Source organism: Octodon degus, unplaced genomic scaffold (assembly GCF_000260255.1).
Source record: "Octodon degus isolate 3935 unplaced genomic scaffold, OctDeg1.0 scaffold00039, whole genome shotgun sequence".
Lineage (NCBI taxonomy): Eukaryota > Metazoa > Chordata > Mammalia > Rodentia > Octodontidae > Octodon > Octodon degus.
Window position 1 is genome coordinate 861203 of NW_004524615.1, and position 19732 is coordinate 880934.

The 19732-nt window shown below is 58.6% G+C and overlaps 1 protein-coding gene across 6 annotated transcripts in view; it reads right to left on the minus strand.

Moving 5' to 3' along the window:
* Positions 1-19732, minus strand: part of Atp11a (ATPase phospholipid transporting 11A) — a 76024-nt gene continuing 56292 nt past the window's right edge. The window contains exons 19-30 of one of the 6 annotated variants that reach the window (XM_023715217.1): positions 17827-18078; positions 16733-16907; positions 15288-15390; positions 14982-15127; positions 14471-14530; positions 13821-13948; positions 12807-12942; positions 8324-8389; positions 7620-7723; positions 6430-6595; positions 3466-3566; positions 1-1015 (exon numbers count right to left, since the gene is read on the minus strand). In XM_023715217.1, the coding sequence (XP_023570985.1) occupies positions 3474-3566; positions 6430-6595; positions 7620-7723; positions 8324-8389; positions 12807-12942; positions 13821-13948; positions 14471-14530; positions 14982-15127; positions 15288-15390; positions 16733-16907; positions 17827-18078 (1429 nt within the window). In that variant the 3' untranslated portion in view covers positions 1-1015; positions 3466-3473. Of the gene's footprint in view, positions 1016-1147; positions 3567-4747; positions 4832-6429; positions 6596-7619; positions 7724-8323; positions 8390-12119; positions 12396-12806; positions 12943-13820; positions 13949-14470; positions 14531-14981; positions 15128-15287; positions 15391-16732; positions 16908-17826; positions 18079-19732 lie in introns of those variants that run through there. The other 5 variants (XM_023715216.1, XM_023715218.1, XM_023715214.1 and 2 more) reach the window with 5 other exon arrangements.

Consider the following 19732-nt stretch of genomic DNA (forward strand, 5'->3'; position numbering starts at 1 on the left):
ACGGACGGAATCTGTTGCCTGCGCTGCCCCGCCTGGTCCAGGCTGTGCTCAGGGCTGGGTGGCAGGAGCCTGCCCACTTCCTGGTGGCCACATGGTTTGATGGAAGCCTGGGGAGGTGGTGGCTCTGCCTGGGGCACTGGGCTCCCTGGACGGGGTGGTCAGGCTTCCGTGGTGTCTCTCACAGCCCTGTGCATGTGTGGCCACGCCTCCTTCACAGGACGCAGGTGCTATGGTGCGTGTGTGTCCCGAGGCCTGAAGGGCCCGCTGTGGCCAGAGCTCCACACTGGGGCTTCAGGAAGGAGGCCGGTGTGGGGGACGTGGGAGAGCACGTGTGCTTGTGCATGGGCGTGCACATGCGAGTGCAAACTTGCACACTGGCTCTGAGTGCACAGGAAGCAGACACACACCAAATGAGACGCTGTGAACCAGGAGCTGCGTGTCCCGACCGGCGCTGGAAGCCACGAGATGACGGCTACGACCATGTACAGCAGCAAATGAGGCTTTCAAGCCTAGGACGATGCTTCAGGCCCAGTCACTTGCTTTGAAGTTAGTTTAAGGCAAGCAAACAGTAACCACCCCGAGGCGGAGGAGTTCATTATTAACCCGTATCAGAAAGGTGCTCGCTCTGGGGTCCTGCTTCTCCTGCTGACTTTTATCTTGTGCCCTTCATCTGATTTAAGGAATCAGGCACACACATAAATGAATTCCCAGGCAGCTTCTGAAATGATGCTGTGGAGCGTGAGGGCACTGGTGCCTCCGTACCAAGACTAGAGCCACGGCGGTGAGAGGGACGGTCCCTGCGCAGGCCGGGCACGCGCTCGAGGGGCAGTAAGGCTGAAGATGGAAATGAGAACAAGAACGACAAGCAGGTACACTGTGGAGGAGCAGAGCAAATTATTGTGCTTTCACTGCGCCCTCCGACACGTCACCGCCACAGGAACACAGAGGGACGAGGGGCGTGGAGAAGAAATGGAACCCGGAAGTTCACATTCACCAGCCGTTAGCCAATTTCTGCCTGGAATTTAAATGCAAAGTGACCAAAATTTCATAAACTTAAAAAATGAAAGCTTTAAAAACATACTTTAAAAATTAGATGATATGTTAGCAAATAAATGGATAAAAGAGATATAAACAGCTATGAAAATACTTCAGTGCAAAGGCAATTTTGATTTCTAAAAAAATACATTACAAATAATCTGTTAACTAAACATACGGAGAATCTGTCCCCGCCCCCCAGCTCTTACATTTGTACCCACTTTGGGTTCTTAAAAAGGGCTGTGAGAGTGCCCGCCGTCACCTGCAGGTCAGTGTGGGCCGGCCGGAACAGGCACCACATGTGTGGGGTCCACATTGTGGGGCCGGCGGCTAGGCAGGGGGGCACGGAGGAACGAGTGGGAACGGAGGCAGCCTGAAAGACAGGCATCCTCCTCCTGCCTCCTCCCAGCCAGCTGGGACCCATCCGGTTCTGTGCTCACATTCCCCTGGGCCACAAGCCCTGCACTTGCCACCTGCTGCTCCTCCAGCCCTGGGCTGGGCCAACGACCTGTCTCCACATAGCCAGGCTCAGAGGCTGCCCTGCGTCACCCAGCAGTCTAGTCTCCAACACTACCCTGGGAGCACGCCACACCCTGGCCTGGCTGGCCTGGCTTCCCAGCCTGACGACAGCAGCTCAGAACTGGCTTCTCCAGCTGCTGGTGGAGGGTCTTCAGCAGAGCCCTGTGCTCCTGGCTGAGGGTGGGACCTTGAGCTGAAACGTCTTCCCTAGACCGGGACCATTAAGGCTACAACACATAGATCCCTCCGGGAGGAGAGACCCAGGGTGAAAGTCCTGGAAACTCACAGCACAGCAGCCTCTGACAGCCTGTCCACTTGGGAGACCTGGACAAACCCTGAGCTGGGAGAGGCCCAGGAGATGAGGCCTGCGGGGGTTTATGCAGATGAGGCTGAGCTGCAGACTGCAGTGGACCTGGGGCCCACATTAGCCTGAGACAGTCCCAGGGGAGGGATCATCTCACAGTGAGGACAAAGCCAGCCTCACTACTGCCAAAGATCTGCTCTAGTGCCTCGCCCTGGCCCATCACTGGAAGAACAAACACTTCCCATCCCAGGCAGGTGAGCTGACGTCTGTCCCAGACACCACAAGGATCCTGCAGTGGCCTGGCTACTGTGGACACAGTCCCCTCCACAGGGCAGTGGGGGACGTGAGAGGGGACCTGAACCCTCCAAGGCTCTGGCATGCAATGGCAGCCTCTCCTCAGCAGAAGAGAGGCACCCCACGGGGGAATCACACATGGGCAGAGCGCAGCCACAGGCCAGGGATGGATGTGGCCGAAGGCCTGAGGTGCTCACTTCCCAGACTGCACAGTTCTGTACGAGGGAGGCACAGAAGGGGTGCTGGGCACAGGGCGTGGCAGGTCTCGTGGTGGGCAACGGGTGGGTTGGCCACTGGGCAGCCACAGGCTGTGGCCAGGGATAGGCTTTTCTGCGCAGTAACAGCAGACCTGGAGGTCAGGAAAGTGGGCGCTTGGGTGGGCCTGGCATAAGGTCCTGTCCCAGAACCCAGTAGGGGCCAGCAAGCAAGATCACAGTGGCACCCATCCTCACAGATGAGGCAGGCACATGCCCACATGCCCCAGGGCTGCCTGGGCACCCTCCGTCCATCTGTCCATCTGTCCATCATGTGGTTGTGTCCTGACAGAATGCAGGAGCTGCGGCAGCGACGGGTGAGGCCTGGACTGGCAGGGACACAGCATACTCCTCGCTCCCCCAGAGCACATGTGGCCCCTTCCTGGATGGGGGGCCACGCGGGGCGGCTGCAGGCCTGGGGTCCAGAGCACCTGGGCTCTGCAGAGAGGCAGGCGGGCTGAGCTCTGGACTGCCGTCTGCACGCCGCGTGTTCTGTGGGAAGTGAGAGGCACAGTCAGGGCAGAGGCCTCCTCGGGGCACACCAGTGCATTACCCCTGCAGGGTTGCCATCCCCACGTCATCAAGAGACAGGGTCACCCTGAAGCTGGCCACAGAGGTGGCATTTCCACATCTAGGCACACAGTCCTTGCCCTGGAGCCCAAGTCCCATGATGCACAGGGAGGGCAGGCTGGGCGTGGCCCTGGTTGGCACACACAGGTACCGCCAGGTGGCAGGTGTCGGCCACAGAGCACAGGTCCAGCCGGACCCTGACTGGGCTGTGTCCAGGGAGCACACAGCACTCCCCGGTTCAGCTGAGTTCTGCTGACGGCTTCAGGTGAGGGGCAAGGGGTGCCACCTGTGTGGCAGGCACACCCCCAGCGTTTCAGCTCCCTGGCCGCACTTACCTGGGAAGCCAAGCACGTGTGTGCGGCAAGGGGCGCCTTTTGCACAGTGAACCTCTGTTACCAAAACCGGCACAGCACAGCAAAACTTTGGAGGAAAAAGAGTGCAAGAGTCACAGCACACCAGCCACGCCCACGGGCGACGGCCGCACGTTACCTAGCGCGCTAGCGGCGCTGCGGCTGGGGCAAGAGGTTCTTCAGCAGGGGCCCGTCGCGGCTCAGCGTGGCGTCGGCCGGGGTTTTGTGCTGCACGTGCCTCTGCAAGGGCGAGGAAGAAACCGGGACGTGTGGGCACAGGGCCGGGCGGGCAGGCGGGACAGCCGGCCAGTCTGCGCCTCAGCTGCAGGGTCCTGCGGGCTCTGACCGCAGCAGTCAGCCTGACCACACCTGCGGCCGGTCACATGCACACACACTTGCACATACATGCCCACGTCCTCGCAGGGCTGGGGGCCAGCTGCTGGCCACCCTGTCGCTGGCAGACTGGGCACCACAGCCCAGACATTCGCCTTGAGGGCGCCTGCACACAGCTCCAGTCTCACTGGGCTCCCAGCAGTGGCAGGAGGGCTAAGGACCGGCAGAATCAGGAGAGTGCCCCGGTCACAGGGCTACAAGCCAGAGGTGGAGCTGTCCCCCTCCGACGGGGACAGGGACAGTGTGTCAGTATGCAGCAGAAGACAGGACTGTGAGCCCATGCATGTGTCATACACATGAGCCACGCCTATGACACATGTATGCCGGTGCCTGGGATGTCCTCCTTGAGACAGGAAAGGTAGGAAGGACCCTGCAACTCTTCAAGGTCAGATCTGCCCTGCTGTGGGCCACTGAACACTTATTCCTCCAAAGTTTTGCTGAGCAGAGTGTTCACTTGTATGTGCCAGGCTCATGCAGTGGCAGGGGCTCTGTGGCAGGTGTGGACACCTGTGGTCACGCCAGGGGCTGAGGGGACAGCTTGCAGCAGCCCCTCCTGGAGCCTGAGGAGCCCAGCTCCCACACACACTCGACAGTCCATGGAAGCCACACCAAGGGCTTCAGTGTTGCTCTCTAGCCTGAGCTGCTGGGAAATGACCAGCGCTGGGGCGGCCTGGTCTTGTCACTGTGCCTTGTGCCGGCAGCCTGACCTTGTCACTGTGTCCTGTGCCCCGGCAACCTCCTTCCCCCTGCTCTCAGGGTGCAGACGGAGCTGGAAGTGTGAGCTTCATTCTAGCCAGCTCTACTGGTGCCCAACTATGAAGTTTGGGTCACTTTTAATGACTGACTTTCAAAATGCACTACTGTGTTACTTAGATGATATGCAAGACAGGTTATCATTAAAGAAGCCCTGGGCTGTCACCGAGTTTCCGACGTGGCTGGTGGTGGAGGGCACCGGGAAGCCCACAGTGGCGCCATCCTGCACGCACCCGTGCCTTCCTCCCATACACTTGAGAAGCAGAGAAGGTCACCTGTGGTCAGAAACTCAGACCGCTGGAGGTCTGGGAAAGCATAAACACGGTGGGCTGCTCGGCGGAAAGGCACTGGTTCCTAGCCTGCCAGTCCGCGTCCGGAGCCGCGCGAGGAGCACGGGCACAAGCAGTGGTTATTTAGGCAAAGCAGGCAGAAGACAGGACGACAGGGAGGGAAGAGAGACAAGAGAGGTGAGTTGGTTATGTGGGCACTTCCTAGCACACATGCACGCAGGCTGCCGCGGGGCAGGCGACAGACACCACCCGCACAGTGCTGCGACCACCACCCCTCTTCCCCACTTGGCTTCGGCCTGCCCCTCTTCTACCCCCGCCTCAGTCCCTTCTCTGCTTTCTGCCTCCTGACTACGGAAGCAGGCTGAAGTACAGAAGCCTCCTCCCTGCAGCCACAGAAGTTGCCAGCAGCAGCAGGGCCAACCTCCGATGGGGGCGGGAGGTCCCCAGACACTACTGCTGAAGGGAGGTTCTGGAGAGAGGCCACTGTCAGAACCTTGGCCCACATGGCTGCCTCCCTCTGCGGTGCTCCTGGGCACAAGGAGCGTCATGAACGCATGACTGCTGGGTCCCTGTGGAACTGTGCATGGCATAGCCGCCACCCCGCCCCAGGTCAGGGTCTAGTCCTGACTGCCACAGGAGCTTAAGTCAGGTAGTCAGGAGCTGGCAGCCCGGGTCTGCACATCACACAGGCTCCTGCAGGACTGAAGGCCTGGCCGGTCCCCAGGCACTGTCCACATCCAGCCCAAGCCGCCTGCTGGCACCCAGGGATGCAATTTCCTGCCCCATGTCCCCTGTACCACAGAAGCTGCTGTGGTCCCTTCTCTCCTGTCTCTGTCCAGGGCCTGCCTTGCTGAGACTAGAACCTCCCTGAAGGGAAGCTGGAGAGCTATTTGTTTTTGCTTTCTGAGACAGGGCCCAGGCACTGGCATCCTCCTGCCTCATCCTAAGTGGGGATATTGGGCATGTGCCACCATGCACGGGGAAATCTGCTCATGGACGTATACTTTAAGGTAATCCTAGAGACGAGGGAAGGCAGGCCTGCAAGACCTCACACCTCCACCTTGGCGCCAGTCCTGCTCCTGTCCCGGGGGGAGCCCCGGGACACCAGTGTCTCTCATACTACTGCTCTGCGTCAAACTCACCCTTCAAAAACAACCAATTTAGCCCTAAGAGTAAGGATTAACTTGAATGGTTTGTGGACTCTGTTCCTATCCTTTTTTTTAAAACATATTTGGTACAGGGTCTCACTACGCAGCTCGGACTCATGCTGATCCTCCTGTTTTCAGCCCCCCAGTGCTGGGATTACAGACATGTGCCACTACGCCTGGTCACTGGCTGGCTCAGCATGCCAGGTGCTGGGCTGGCATGGTACGTGATGTTGGGGATCAATTCCGGTTTCTGTGCTTGCCTAGGTGGGCACTGAGCCTGCGGAGCTACCTCGCCGGCCCCTATCCTTCTTAACTTAGGTGTTAACAGTGCCAATCGAACTGTAAACGTCAGCTTGTATGTCACCCTCTTTCAAGCATTTGCCTTAATTCCGTGAAGTCGCATGTCACGGTGACTCCCGCAAGCCCTGGGCTTCTTCCACGTGCACACAAACGCGCTCCTGCCGCCCCTAGCCCCACCCCTACCGCACGGCGGCCCCAGCACCACCCGCTGCTCCTTACCTGGGTTCTCTCTGTCGCCGTGGGCCACAGCTGCCTGCACAGGACCTTCTTGAGGATGTCGGGGAGCAGGCTGACGGTGATCAGCAGGCTGATGCCGAGCCAGGCGGGCGCGCAGGACAGCATGTGTATGAACACGTAGTACATCCTCTGGTAACTGAGGAACGGCCTGCGGGGAACCAGCGTCAGACCCCGGGCCCGCATGTGCCGCGGCCCATCACCAGGCGGCCACCAGGCCCAGCTACTCTGTCTCGGGGTGCGGATGCGATGGATGCTGGGGGCGCACTTGTGGGGCGGGGAGGGAGTCTGTGACGCCAGCCCCGAGGGAAGCAGGAGCGGGAGCGCAGCAGGACGGGACTTGGTGCTGGGGACCTGCTCTGGGTTAGATCTGCAAGTTCCCAGGGCAGCCTGCACTTGTGGGCTGGGCTTTTGTAGGGGTGACTGGATCCTGGGCTCGGGCTGACTTGCTACAGCCCAGCCTGGTGGGAGAGGCAGGGCCGGGAAGACAGGGTGTAGCGCGAAGAGGCGAGACCTCGAGGAGGGGTGGCTTAGTAGGACAGGGCGGAGTGGGGCGAGTGGCTGGCCCCTGGGGCGTGGCCAGGAAGCTTGTCTCTCTCCTGCGCCTGCCTTCTCCCCGCTTCCGTGGGCCACGCCCGGAGCAGCTCTCCTCCACCAGGCCCCTCTGCCCTGCCCTCCTGCCTTGGAGCGGCCCACCAGGGCCTGAACTGTGAGCCACAACAGACTTCCCCTTCCTTAAGTTGTGGGTGTTGGTGTTATGTCCCAGTGAGAACAGAGAATAAGGCAAAACTGATGATGACGGAGCTCTGGGCATGAAGCAGAAGTCTAGGATGCAAGGCATGAAGGCCCTGGACTGGGGACTCATGCTGTGCTGACCCTGGCCTGGGCAGCTCCTGAGAGAGAGGAGGGCACGGAGCTAGCTGGTGGCTCGCTGTCCTGCCTGTGGTGTCCCTGCCGCGTCACGGCCAGCTGGGCCCTCTACAGCACAGCACTGCTGTGGCCTATGGACCGGTGGCCTCCAGAGCCAGAGCCGGTCAGTGAGCTTTGCTGTACACCCGCGTCTTGGGTGTGGTGCTACAGCAGAGACGTCCAGGAGTGGCACCTGGGGCACATGCGGAACCCGCCTGGACCTAGCACACAAGATGGGGACCACGTCACGACGCCCAGAACCTCACCAAATGATGCCTCCCCACAGCAGGGAGAAGATGACGTAGAAGAGCAGCGACCCCCAGGTGACAAAGTGGTTTATCCACGTCCAGTAGTGTGTGTCCAGCGCAAGCTGTGGGGAGAGAGTGGGCAGCCAGGCCCCTCAGTAGGACAGGGGGAAACAGAACCCAGCAAACAGGGTAGGCTGCACAACTTGTTCCAAAAGAACCACCCAAAACCAGGAATCCCAGCAGGGAACGAATGTGGCACCTGAGCCCCGGGAGGAGGGACGGGGCAGGACCCAGAGGTTCCAGGCCACTGAGGAGCACTTCTCAGGGCTGGTGTGCCTTTCCCGAAAGCGCTGGCCTCGTGCCCCTCAAGATTCTGCCGGGCAGGTTAGAGGACTCCCATGACGCTGTCCTACACGGGCCCACCTGGCTTTCTGCCTTCAGTCTCCTGCACTTTCATTTGTCTGAACTGCTCTGATTACACAGTGGATGGGGCTGCTTGCTATCTGGAAGAGTCCTACTGAGAACTCGCCTGTGCAGAATGGGGTTGTCCCTTCATACTGGAATCCTGGAAGCCCAAGGGCTGCATGGCTCAGGTGTGCTGGAGCCCTGCTCTTCTGTGTCAGTGACAGGTGGAGGCCCTAAGGGCTGCCACGTGGACGTTGGTCCAGACAGCTTGGATCCCTGTGCTCCACAGAGCAGGGTGTACTGTAGCCGCCACTCACCTTCAGTGTGACCGTGAATACCATCACAGTGAACACCAGCGTCCCAAAGGTCCAGTTCCCAAACATCTGCGGGTGAGAGCGCGAGTGACCCCCTGTCCGCGCATGGCTCTGCCACACCCAGCTCGAGCCTGAAGCAGACTGCCCGCCCTGGGCATGCCACCAGCCTGAAGGCTGGGACAGGCTGGGACTGGGGCTGTGCTCCTCGTGGAGCCCGAACCAGGAAGCTCAGGCCGGCTCAGACTAGATGCTCAGCACCTGCGGGTCCTCACGCCTCAGCCGAGCACACAGAAGAAACCGCACAACTGCGCCGAACACACACGCGGGCAAGGTGTTTCCTGCTGACCCAGCTGCCCGCTGACACACTCGGTAGCCTATGGCTGGACAGACATCAGAACACGGAAGGGGACAGCATGAGGGAGGAGATGCAGGGGACAGGTGTGTGACAGACAACAAAGGCCACGCCTCAGGCAGTCAGAGCCAAAGATGTAACAATCAGATCTTGAAGAAAGGGACCAAGAGGACCTGGAATGGCGGGAAGCACAGACAGGGCCAAAGCCTGTGGAGGACACCTTTCCAGAAGCCCTCACTCAAGCGGCCTCAGGAGCTGTGCCTGTCTAGGCAGTCTGCAAGGTCTGGACTGGGCCTCCAAGCAACGGCTCCCAGCAGCTCTCCAAGGTAAAACCCCGCTTTACCTGACTGAGAACTACAAAGCTGGAGTGCTGCTGGCTTTCCCTGTGGTCCACTTTCATACACATACATATGCCTGTCACTGTAGCTCCCAGCTGCGCTGGCGAGGGCGTGGCCCTGAGTCCAGTGGTACGCAGCAGGATGATGGTGTCCTCCTAAGATTCGATCTTGACAGTCGGCGCTAACCTCTTGGGGTCGCACTGGCAAAGCCGGCTTCCTCGCTCCTTGGCTTCACCCCTGAGGTCAGAACTGCTTCTTCCTTCTGCTTGGAAAGTTGGGCAACACAGCATTCAGCTCTGTGCACTAGGCTCAGTGGAGCGCCTGTCTGTAGGACATGGCTGTGCCTGGAGACATTTTCGGCTGTCACTCTGAGGTACGAGGTTACAGCTCAGTAGCTAAACAGGATGGCCTGAGAAGGAGCCCAAGGGCCCAAGTCCACGGTGCTGCAGGTGAGAAGCTCAGAAGACCTTGTCCAAAGTGCTCTCTCCTCCGAACGCCACAGGGTCAGTGCCTGCTACACGCACTCCATCTAGCTCTGCGGGCCTCGGTTTCCTAACTGTGTAGCCAGATGCAGCCTGCCAGTAACCTACAGAGGCACCTGGAGACACACAGGCTGCTTGGGAAGCATGTGGTGTCCAGGACCACGCTCAGGCAGGACAAGAGCCACCACTGTCTTTCCACAGGCAGACGAAGTACCACTTCCTGTATCCAGAGGTGGGCGCCCTGAGAGACGACGACTAGGCCTGGCCCTTCCCGCGCCCAGTGAGTGCTCGTGGGACAGTGTGGTGCCCAACACGGCTGAGCCCCCAAGTCTTGTCACCTGCTTATGGTAGGACCCTTGATTCGCAGCCAGCAGTCACTTTATTATCACTACAGGACTGTGGGCAGGAGGTGGGAGAGTCCCTGCGGCTTCTGCCCCCTCCCCCTCAGGCTGCAGGACCCATCTTTCTCCACCCCAGGGACACCCCTGTTGCTGGCTCCTAAGGACTGACCTGGTGTGACAGCCCCCCTCACTGCAGGTCCGACTGACTCAGGACGGGACAACACCCTCACCTAGTTAACTGGCTGGCAGCCGCAGGCGATCTCGGAGCCTGGAGGCCATGAGGCAGTATCACCCTCCAGTGGCCTCAGCTCCCCCCAATTGTTTTGGCTGAGCATTTTCTGCTCATGAGCCACGGACAATGCTGTGTGCAAACACAACAGTAAACGTGACGTGTCGAGGCCACGTAACATCTCTGCACTCACTCACTGCTGACTGCATGGCCTCACAGAGTGCTTCCTGAATCCTGCTGTAGCTGTCCCCAGCCCCACATGCCAACCCGGGAAGCCCTGCTGCTCAGCGCTGACAGCACAGTGCTGGGGGTTCTCATTTACATCATCAGAAGGAGAACTAGATGTTTGCTGTCTGTGCAGAAACGCCCTGTCCTGACCCTTTCCTTGAGAAGCTGCCCATGATCCTCCTGCCCCCGGCACAGCACACATCCCTCGGTACTCCTACCAAGGGGCAGGTCTTGGGGTCTTCCCTGCCCCCACTGGTGCCACAGGCTCAACGGTCATGTGGTAAGGAGTCCCTGAGTCCCTGCACAGAGTAGAACACCAGGTGGCCTAGCTGCAGTTTCAGGGACAGGAGGCCATGTGGCAGGCTCCCCAGCTTCGCAGACCGAGTGGAACTGCTGTGGAGCCGCCCAAGGCCCTGTCTTGAGTCCCTAGGCCACACCGACACCCACCGCCCAAACACACGAGATGGCCTCCGGGTCCACATGGACCTGTGCTGGAGTCAGCGCGGGCTGCAGAGGCCTGCCAGCCCCACACCACACAGACTCACCCTGGCCCAAGGGCAGGGATGCAAGCGGCAGTCAGAGTCAGATGGCCCAGCCCTGCAGGCTCTGTGCTGGCCTCTTCTGCCCTCCCACTGGCTAACACAGGTCTGTCTGAGGGACTGGCCCCAGGCGTCTGGTAGCAAGAGGGGACACAGCCACTGCAAGCACCCTCCCACTGGATGCAGCCGCAGGGGCTCGAGGAGCGCCGTAGGAAGGCTCCAGGTCAGGAGCAGAAGATGGGAATATGGAACCCGACACACCAATCCCGCCGTCCAGCAGGAGATGCTCACTGGCCACGTGTGGACCCTCGAGCTGAAGAGACAAAGGGACACTGTGGACAGGTCAGCCAGGATGTCCTCAGGCAAGCTGTCATCTTCTGGAGCAGGGGGCTGTCCTCAGCCTGCCTCTGTGACCAGTCTTCAGGGTGCTTCCAGGAGTAGCTGTCACTGTCACTGTGGCTTGGAGCACTGATGGCACAGGGAGTGTGGGGCGAGCAGCAGGTGGCAGCGTGAACATCTGGCCCAGGGCTGGAGGTCTGACCTTGCTCAGCTCCTTTGCTTGACCTCCCTGACCAGCACTGTCCCAGGGAGGGGACTGCACACAGACTGCGTCAGGATGGGGAGCTTGGAAATGAGCACCTGGCAAGAGCCAGAGCTCTGCATACATGGGCTTGCATGTCCACTGCGCACGGGGGCGTGCGCGACGCTTGGAAATGAGCGCTGGAGCTCTGCGCACTCGGGTCTGCACGTGCGCCACGCACGGGGGCGTCCGCGATGCGTGAGGCCATCTATGGCCGGCCAATACCAGAACCATGGGAAAGTTACACACGTGAGGGCCAGGGCCACTTCATGGCCTCCTGGCCTGAGCCCTAAGACTTGCTCAAGTGAAACAGAGACCAGTAACAGATTCTACACAAGAATGCGGAACCTAGGACCAAGAAATGCTGAGTCCATTCTCGGGACCAGCTGTTAAAATGGGAACAGCAGCACCTTCTCATGAGGAGAAAGCAGGCACAGGCACACAGGCTACACCATGAGGACACACAGTGAGACTTCTGTCCTCGACCTGACAGGCAGAGGGACAAACAGGGGAAGACGACACAGGAGCAGAGAGGTGGGGGGGGGGGTGTCACACAGGAATGAAACGTTTGGCCACAGGCTCCCCGAGGACAGGGGACCCAGAACAGGGTCACCCTGAGCAGCGGTTCACATCAGGGACAATGCTCGATGCCCGTGCTCCTGGGGTCTTGGGTGCCATCACCGGGTCCCCAGAGGCCTGGTGTCACTGCTCACACTGCCATGATCTCAGTGGAATCGATGGGAGTGGCTCTGCTCCCTGTGGCCCTCAGAGCCCAAGGAGGGGACACCACGAGACGTGAGAATCACACAAGCAGCTCGACTGTCCATGTGGCAGGAGCCGCTGACAGCATTTCTACCCATGAAGCACACAGAGGTCATATGGGAAAATATTTTCGAGAAATATTTTATTTCTAATGCACTCCAAAAACACAGAGAGAGGGAGGACACACTCAGTTGTCTTACCATGTGTGAGTTGGTGGTCATTATCTGAGGGTGGGAAGGGAGGCGAATGACAAAAAGAAAAAAGCGAGATACAAATAAAACAAACCCCAGAAAGGATGCAAACAACCGCGGCAGCATGCCCACCACAACTGCTCAGATCCCGCAGCCAAGGGAGCTACCTGGGCGCCCACGGGAGGTCCTGTAGTACCACGCGCCTCCGACTCTGACCCCGGTCAGGAAGCACCACCCTGGGAGATGGCTGAACCACGAGGCAGTCGGCTCAGCAGAGGCAGTGACAGAATAGCCCGGAGGACCTTCCCTGGGGCTGAGCCCGGCAGACATAGGTGTGTCCTCCTTACTGGCCACAGGCCCCCCTCAAGCTGTGTTCCTGCCTCACACACAGACTGTGGGACGGGGCTCCTGGGCAGCCAGGCCCGAGACCTGCCCTGCACTCACCTGCCCAGTGCTGGTCACAGCTGTGTCTTCAAACATGAAATAGGCACCAAAGAAGAAGACCAAGGCGTCGAACAGCCCCAGGAGCGTCCAGTAGACGAACACCCGCCAGCGAAGCAGTGCGTTCTTGGCGATGTCCCTGTGCAAGGACAAAGATGGGGGCCCTGCTGTGACACCAGTACCAGGCCCACTGTCCACTACTGTCCCACGATCCACAGTGATGGGCCTGCACACGTGCCTCGGGGCAGCATCCTGCGTGTGTGGCAGGAACGTCCTGCCTGCTGTGTGACTCCACAGCGACAGAGCCCGCAGGGAGGCACGGGTATGGGCATAGCAGTGCTCCCGACCCGCACCCCTGCAGACAGTGTGTGGAACACACACGTGTGCACACAGCAACCGGGCAGCCTGCATGGCCACAGCATGTGGAGCTTCCCTGCAGTTTTCTCACAACTACATGTGTGTCCAACACCGGGAAGTCTGTACAGCGAAAAGCCCTCCACACAGTGACATCCAACCTGTGGAGATCCGGAGGGCACTCTCAAGCAGCACAGGGGCGCTGTCCTTGAGAAAAAGAGGGAGGGAGCGAGGGAGGGCAGCACAGGGAGACGCTCGGGAGAAAAGGCATGTCGGGGGCTCGGTCTACAGTGTCCCAAAGCCTTGTGTTTGGAGGTGGGGCTTTGGGACTGCAACTGGGCAGTGGGGTGCTTGCTCACAGTGGCTGACGATCCACCCAGGAGCTCATGGTTGCATGGCGGTTGGGGGAGCAGGACAGCCTGGGGGGGGGGGGCGCTGCACAGGTGCGCAACATACACTTCAAGTGCAGCTCACTTACGTCATCTATCGAGCTTGAAGTGTGCTCACAGGCCACCGCCTGTCTGCCCACCCCTGGGGATGCGAGCAAACTGGCTGGGCCTGAGCATTCCAGCTTTTAGTGGGTTCCCTGGAGCCCAGCACTGCTCTGCCTTGCAGCTCCCTCAAGGCTTCAGTAGCATGAACCTGCACGGGGACACCACACACCTGTACAGGGATGGGTCCCTCTTGAGCACATCCACGCCCACATGCTGCTCCATCAGGCTGTAGAGCAGGATAGGGAGGGAGGTGAAGCTGATGTTGTAGAGGGTCAGGTACGCAGTGTCGTACAAAGTCTGCAGAGGAAAAGCCACATGAGTGCCAGCACTGCAGCCCACGGCCACCAATGACCTGTCCACGCACACTAGGCATCTCAAATGGCACCAGGAGTTCTCTCCAGCTACACAGGGACCAACACGAGTGGAACCCTCACAACTCCTTCAAGCCAGGGAGGCCTGCAATCCTAGACACCTGCCTCCACCCCCAACATCTGCCTGGCTCTGCTGCTGCATGTGCAAGCAGCTTGCCCACTGTGCCCATCTGTCTCTCGTCTGCTTGGGAGCAGGTGCTGGAACACCTGTGCCCACGCCAGGGCGGACCTGGCACTTCTGTGCATCAGGCTCCGGGGAGCAGGTGTGGAGGAGCCAAAGCCTGCACGGGTCTCCCAGGCCCTGTCACTCACAGGCCTCAGAGCCCAGGGCAGCGGGTGCCAGCACCCAAACGCCTCCCCACCCCGTGTGCCCATGGAGGGCCGCCCCGTGCAGCCTCCCCTGGGGTACAGCAGGGCCCAGGCTATTGCACTCACACATTGGACTGACCTGTTGCGAAAACCCACAGAAGAACTGGTATAAAAACTGGGGGAAAATGAAGCAGACGTTCTGAAAGACAAGCCCCAACCAGAGTCAGCACATCTCTCATCCCAAGCCTCGTGCCACCCTCACCAACACTCCCCCAGGTGGAGATGCCCTCTGCATGCTCCGCATTTTCTAGAAACCGGGGACAGGCTCGGAAAGTCTTCCTGAAACGCCTGCACTCCGCTGCGGATCATGCTCGGGGGATGCGCGTGAGCTCAAGAGTACAAGAAGGCGGCGGAGGTGAGCACCACCAGGACAGAGCTCTCCCTCCCACAGGGAGGCCACAGGATGCCCACAACAGCCACTTCCGGTTGGAAGGCTAGGACGCTGCTGAGGGTCCTTCTGTGGGAACCAGGCTATGATGCTTTCTTCCTGACAGTGACTTTGCCCTTAGATAGGCGAACCCCGCAGCACCATACCACGCCACTGAGTGCACCACACGCCACTAGAACAGGCACAGAATGGCACCTCCTACCTTATAAAAGAAGTATTGCACAAGCTCAGATATCCTGATGTAATAAAAATGCCCGTGGACAAGAAGCATCTTCTTCAAGTGCTTGAATTTCGGGATTGCATAGTCACTGTTCCTGGCGGCCTGCCGGCCCTCCTTCCCAATGACACCTAGAAGGAAAAGGGATGTGGATAGGGAGCGGCCCAGGGTGCACCCAGACTCAGGTGGCGGCCTGCAGGTACTGCTCATCCACATACTGCCCTTGCCCAGCTGAGGTGACACCTCAGGTCACGTACAAGCCAGGCCCCCTGTGAAGTGGCCGTGGCTCACCTATGCCCACGTGGGCCTCCAGAATCATGCTGACGTCATTGGCGCCGTCGCCGATAGCCAGTGTGATTGGGTGCTCTTTGGAAAGTTTGATTAATTTAACAATCTGGAAAAGAAAAACACAGTTTCTCCTCTCTGTTCTACTTCTGCTCGGTTATTTACCAGGCAGAACTGTGGAGACCTAACGTTAGCCGACAAAAGAGAGGACACGGGCTGCTTAGTGCCAGCTCGTGCCGCTCATCTGCTTTTCTATACAAGATGAAATCCTGTCCACACTGGAAGCATCACAGAATAAAGCAGCAGTCACCAGACTGGACTGGCTGAGCAGGGGCGGCTGGCAGGCGCAGGCCTAGGGATAGCGTGTGGGGACAGAGGGCACCACACCCTCAGGAAGGCGCTAAAATGCCAGGCTGTATCATGCAGCTGTGTTCTGCAACAAGTGATGCTAACGTGCTTCACAAATTTTTATCATGTGTGCACAATAAAACTTGGTGACTTAATCAAATAACTGCCAAGTTTTCAGTCCTTTTTCTTAGAGGTTTTTCTCTCCCCATACACCTAAATATACGGACTTAGGGTATTCAGCTGTGAAGGCAGGAAACTGTGTGGGTTGTCTTCTTGCTTCAACAAGAGGCTGAGAAACATGAATTCATTAAACTTTTCAAACGACAACTGAGAGCTTGCAAAGTAAACCCTTTGGGACACACAACAGGCAGAGCAGGGAGGAAGCCACCGTGTCTGAATAGGAAGCATGTGGCCCATGAGCCTCCCAGGGCCCTAATCTCTGCCCCCCAACCCCCAGGTGTTATCAGTGCACGCTCACATATGCTGAGGTCACCTGTGAGGTGCGCTTCAGCCTCGTGCTAGGCCAGTTCTCTTCACCAACAGTTTGAAGACTACCGGCCTACTGTACCTACAATGTGCTACTGTGGAGCTGGCTGGCTTTCAGGCTTATGGATGCTGGCAAGGTACCCATCTTAATGCGTATTTTCTACACTGCATTTGAGAGTATTTACAAAACCACTGCAGGTGTTTCCCACAAGAGCACGGAGTGCAGGTGGAACATGAGGCTGGAGCCCTACAGAGAAGAGAAACATCCCACCTGCTGTCTCAAGCTGCCTGCTGTGGACGAGGGCCTCCAGTGAGCAGGCAGGGAAACCCTGTGTGCTACCACGCAGAGGCCAAGTGAGGCACCTGCAGGTGGCACATGGCAGGGGCTCCACGAGGGCCAGCCCTCCCTTGGTACAATGGTGACAGTATCACTTTGTAGCTGGGAGCCAGGGCCTGGAGGCCATGCCTGAGTCTGGACCTCCCCTAGTGGTCCAGGCTTTACATCTGCCACTTTCCCTCTATTTCCAGAAGATCTCGCCTCACTGGGCTGCTAGAACTCACAGGCTGCAGCACCTCACAGAGCTCTCCCGTGCCACCCTCCCCAGATGCCAAGAGACCTGGGCCTTCTGCAGGGGTGCCATCCGGCAGCACAGCACAGCGCTGCAGTTCCGGCAGATGTCCAGGAAAAGCTCGCGGTAGTTGGCAGAGCTCCCGTCTTCTCGGGGCTTCATGATCAAGGACAGGGCTGCCCCATCGATGATGAGCCCATAGTCATGCATGTCTGTAGAAAGCCTGAAAGAACGCAGGCCAGAAAGGTCACTCGGCAACCAAATATGTGCATCAGGGTCATATGTATGCTTCGGGAGACTGCAGATGCCGTAACCGTGTTACTAAGTACAGGGTCCTTTTGGCTTCCTCAACACACTTCACACCTTTGACACATTTAAAAGTTGTGTCTTAGTCGACACGTGGGAGAAGTGCACCGCCCCTAGGCCGGCACGGCCCCGGCACTTCTGCAGTGACAGGCGCAGTATGGACGTGCAGGCCAGTCAGCCTTCACCCTGGGCTTTCTGGCCACCCCTACAGCTAACTCGTGGTACCTGCCCAGACGACCTGGGCTGCTAAGGACACGGTTGAGATTTTCTCTTTGCCAGGCCTCAAAATTACAAAGAGACATCTCTAACCTGGAAAGGCGTTCCATGCACCAGACAAAGGGAAACGTCTCCATCTTATTCAGGAATGCTTGCAAACGTGTGCACGATTCCAGGGCAGATTTGCTTCACCTACACTCAGGACAATCTAAAGCCTTCCAAATGCAACCTCACCTCAAGACAGTTGATGCCAGCAAGGGCAGCACTGGGAAAACGAGGTCGCGTAAACCACAGGACACATTCAGGAGAAAACAGTGCCCGCAATGCTGGCCCAGGCCAGCACCGGCACCCTCTCCACCCACCGGCAGTGCTCCGGGCCTCCATGGGCAGTGCTGTCGCAGAGCCCCCAGGCTTATCCAGAAGCATGTGACTGCTCCCGTCGTCTGCACCGCACCCTGGCAGCGTGAAACTTCACGCACACACATGCAAGAAGATGCCCTGCCCTTTGAGGCGGCGGCTGAGCCTCACTCCCAGGAGTGCAGGACCAGGACGAGGCCTGGCTCCTCGTGAGGAAGGACCACGAGGCCTGTGCCCATTTCGGGGAGCAGGGAGCCACACACCCCGAGAAGTGGTCCCTGGTCAGGCTCCCGCTGCAGCGCAGCACAGTCTTGCTGAGCTCGAAGAGCACATCATGCAGACTCTGCTCCTCAATCCTCTTGGTGGTCAGCTCCAGCAGCTGCGTGCCCCTGCGGAAGAGCCTGCAGGCATAGCAGGTGGCCGCTGCGGTCTCCATCTTGTCCCCAGTGAGCACCCAGACTTTGATACCCGCTTTCTGTAGCGCCTCAATGGTGTCTGCAGCTTTCTCCTGGAGTCTGTGAAACAGAAGTCAGTCAGATGCGGAGATCAGGGCCGATGCATGCAGCTGAAAGGCAACTTCTGGACTTGACACCTTAAAATTAGTTTAGAGCTGGGCGTGGTGGTGCACACCTGTAATTCCAGAACTCTGGGAGGTTGAAGCAAGACTACAAAAATCCAAACATGGCTGGGCAACCTACTGAGACCCTATCTCAGAAAGAATCAAGGGGTTGAAGATATGGCTCAGCATAAAGATCTTGGGTTCAAGTTCAATGCCCTATGCTGAAAAAAAAAAAAAAAAAAGCGAAGTCTCCAAAGTCAAAAAGCCAGAAGCTGACAGCTCGGGCTCTCCAACACAGGAATGAATGCCCTGCACAACACGCTTCACAGCACCCGCGGGTAAACAGACGCAGACCCAGGAGGGCTGCGGCTTCAGGTGTGACCTCCAGGGACCAGCTCCCGTTCTGTCTGGCAGACACTTGCAGTGGGGACAGACTTTCCAGGATGACCATAACCAGCGAGAGGCCTAGCGCAGGGAACAACAGGACGGCTTTTCTGGTGGATACACCGCTCCAGCTCTATAACTTACCGGGCTGGAGCGGCCCGCTGGATGTGGGATCCGGGCAGGTCTGTCACCCACATTCACGGGCGTCTACAGTCGTCCCCAAACCTTGCTCCTGACGCCACAGTCAGCCCTGAGAATGAGTAAACTGCTGCCTATTTCTGGAAGGAAGTAACTCCAGGCACCGCACCGCAGCAAGCCTGGTGCAGAAAACCCTGAGCTCGCCTGCCAGTAACAGTGCTCCAGTCAGCGTCTGCTGTGTCCCTGGCACGGTGTGTGACCTTACTGCCTGTGTGGGGCACATCTCTCTGGACTGGGGGGCCTGAGCTCCGGGGGTAGGAGGTGTCCCTGGGGGGTGCAGGAGGAAAGGGCTGAAATTCTGACCTGGACCACTCTGGATTCTGGAAGGAAATTTCTACCCTGTATTGTCAGGAACACAACACTGCAGAATCTCAAGATGGGGAGAACTACCTCGGACTCTGAGGCCCAGAGAGGTGTGCAAATACCCTAGGCTGGGTTCAGAGGAGCACCTTGAGACCCACAGCATCTGCCCTGGGGGTCACACCATCCTATTCAACCTCCCTTCCTTGGAAGGACAGGTATGGTACTAGACACCCCACACCAAGCCTTCCTGCTATGCATGTGGGTGGCTAGGACCTCACTCCCAACTGAAGAAAGGAGTAAGACTTAAACAAACAAAGCCCCGGCAGCCAAGCCCAGCGCCCGCATTGCCCACCCCAAAGTCTGCCAATAACCCCTGACATGGTGATCAAGGCCCTGAAAACTTGGGGCTCGGGTCTAAGACATGAGCCTTTCTGGTGACAGCCACTTCAGGGGACAAATGCTCAGCATGTCTCAGGCCCTGTATCATTGATGCAAACCAGGAGCAGCTTCTCCTCACTCAGCAAGGACAGCCAGCCCTCACTCGGAGCCTGGAGTAACTCGGTCCTCTCTGTGCCCTTGGGAAGCTAGGAGCTCTTTCTGGAGACACTGGGAAGTCTGATCAGCGTGACCTCATCTCTGTAATTACCAATTTTTATGGTACTCCACTGAGGTCCTTCAACAAGCAACAACAGGGCTGGCGAGAAGGCTCAGTGGTCTAAAGCACC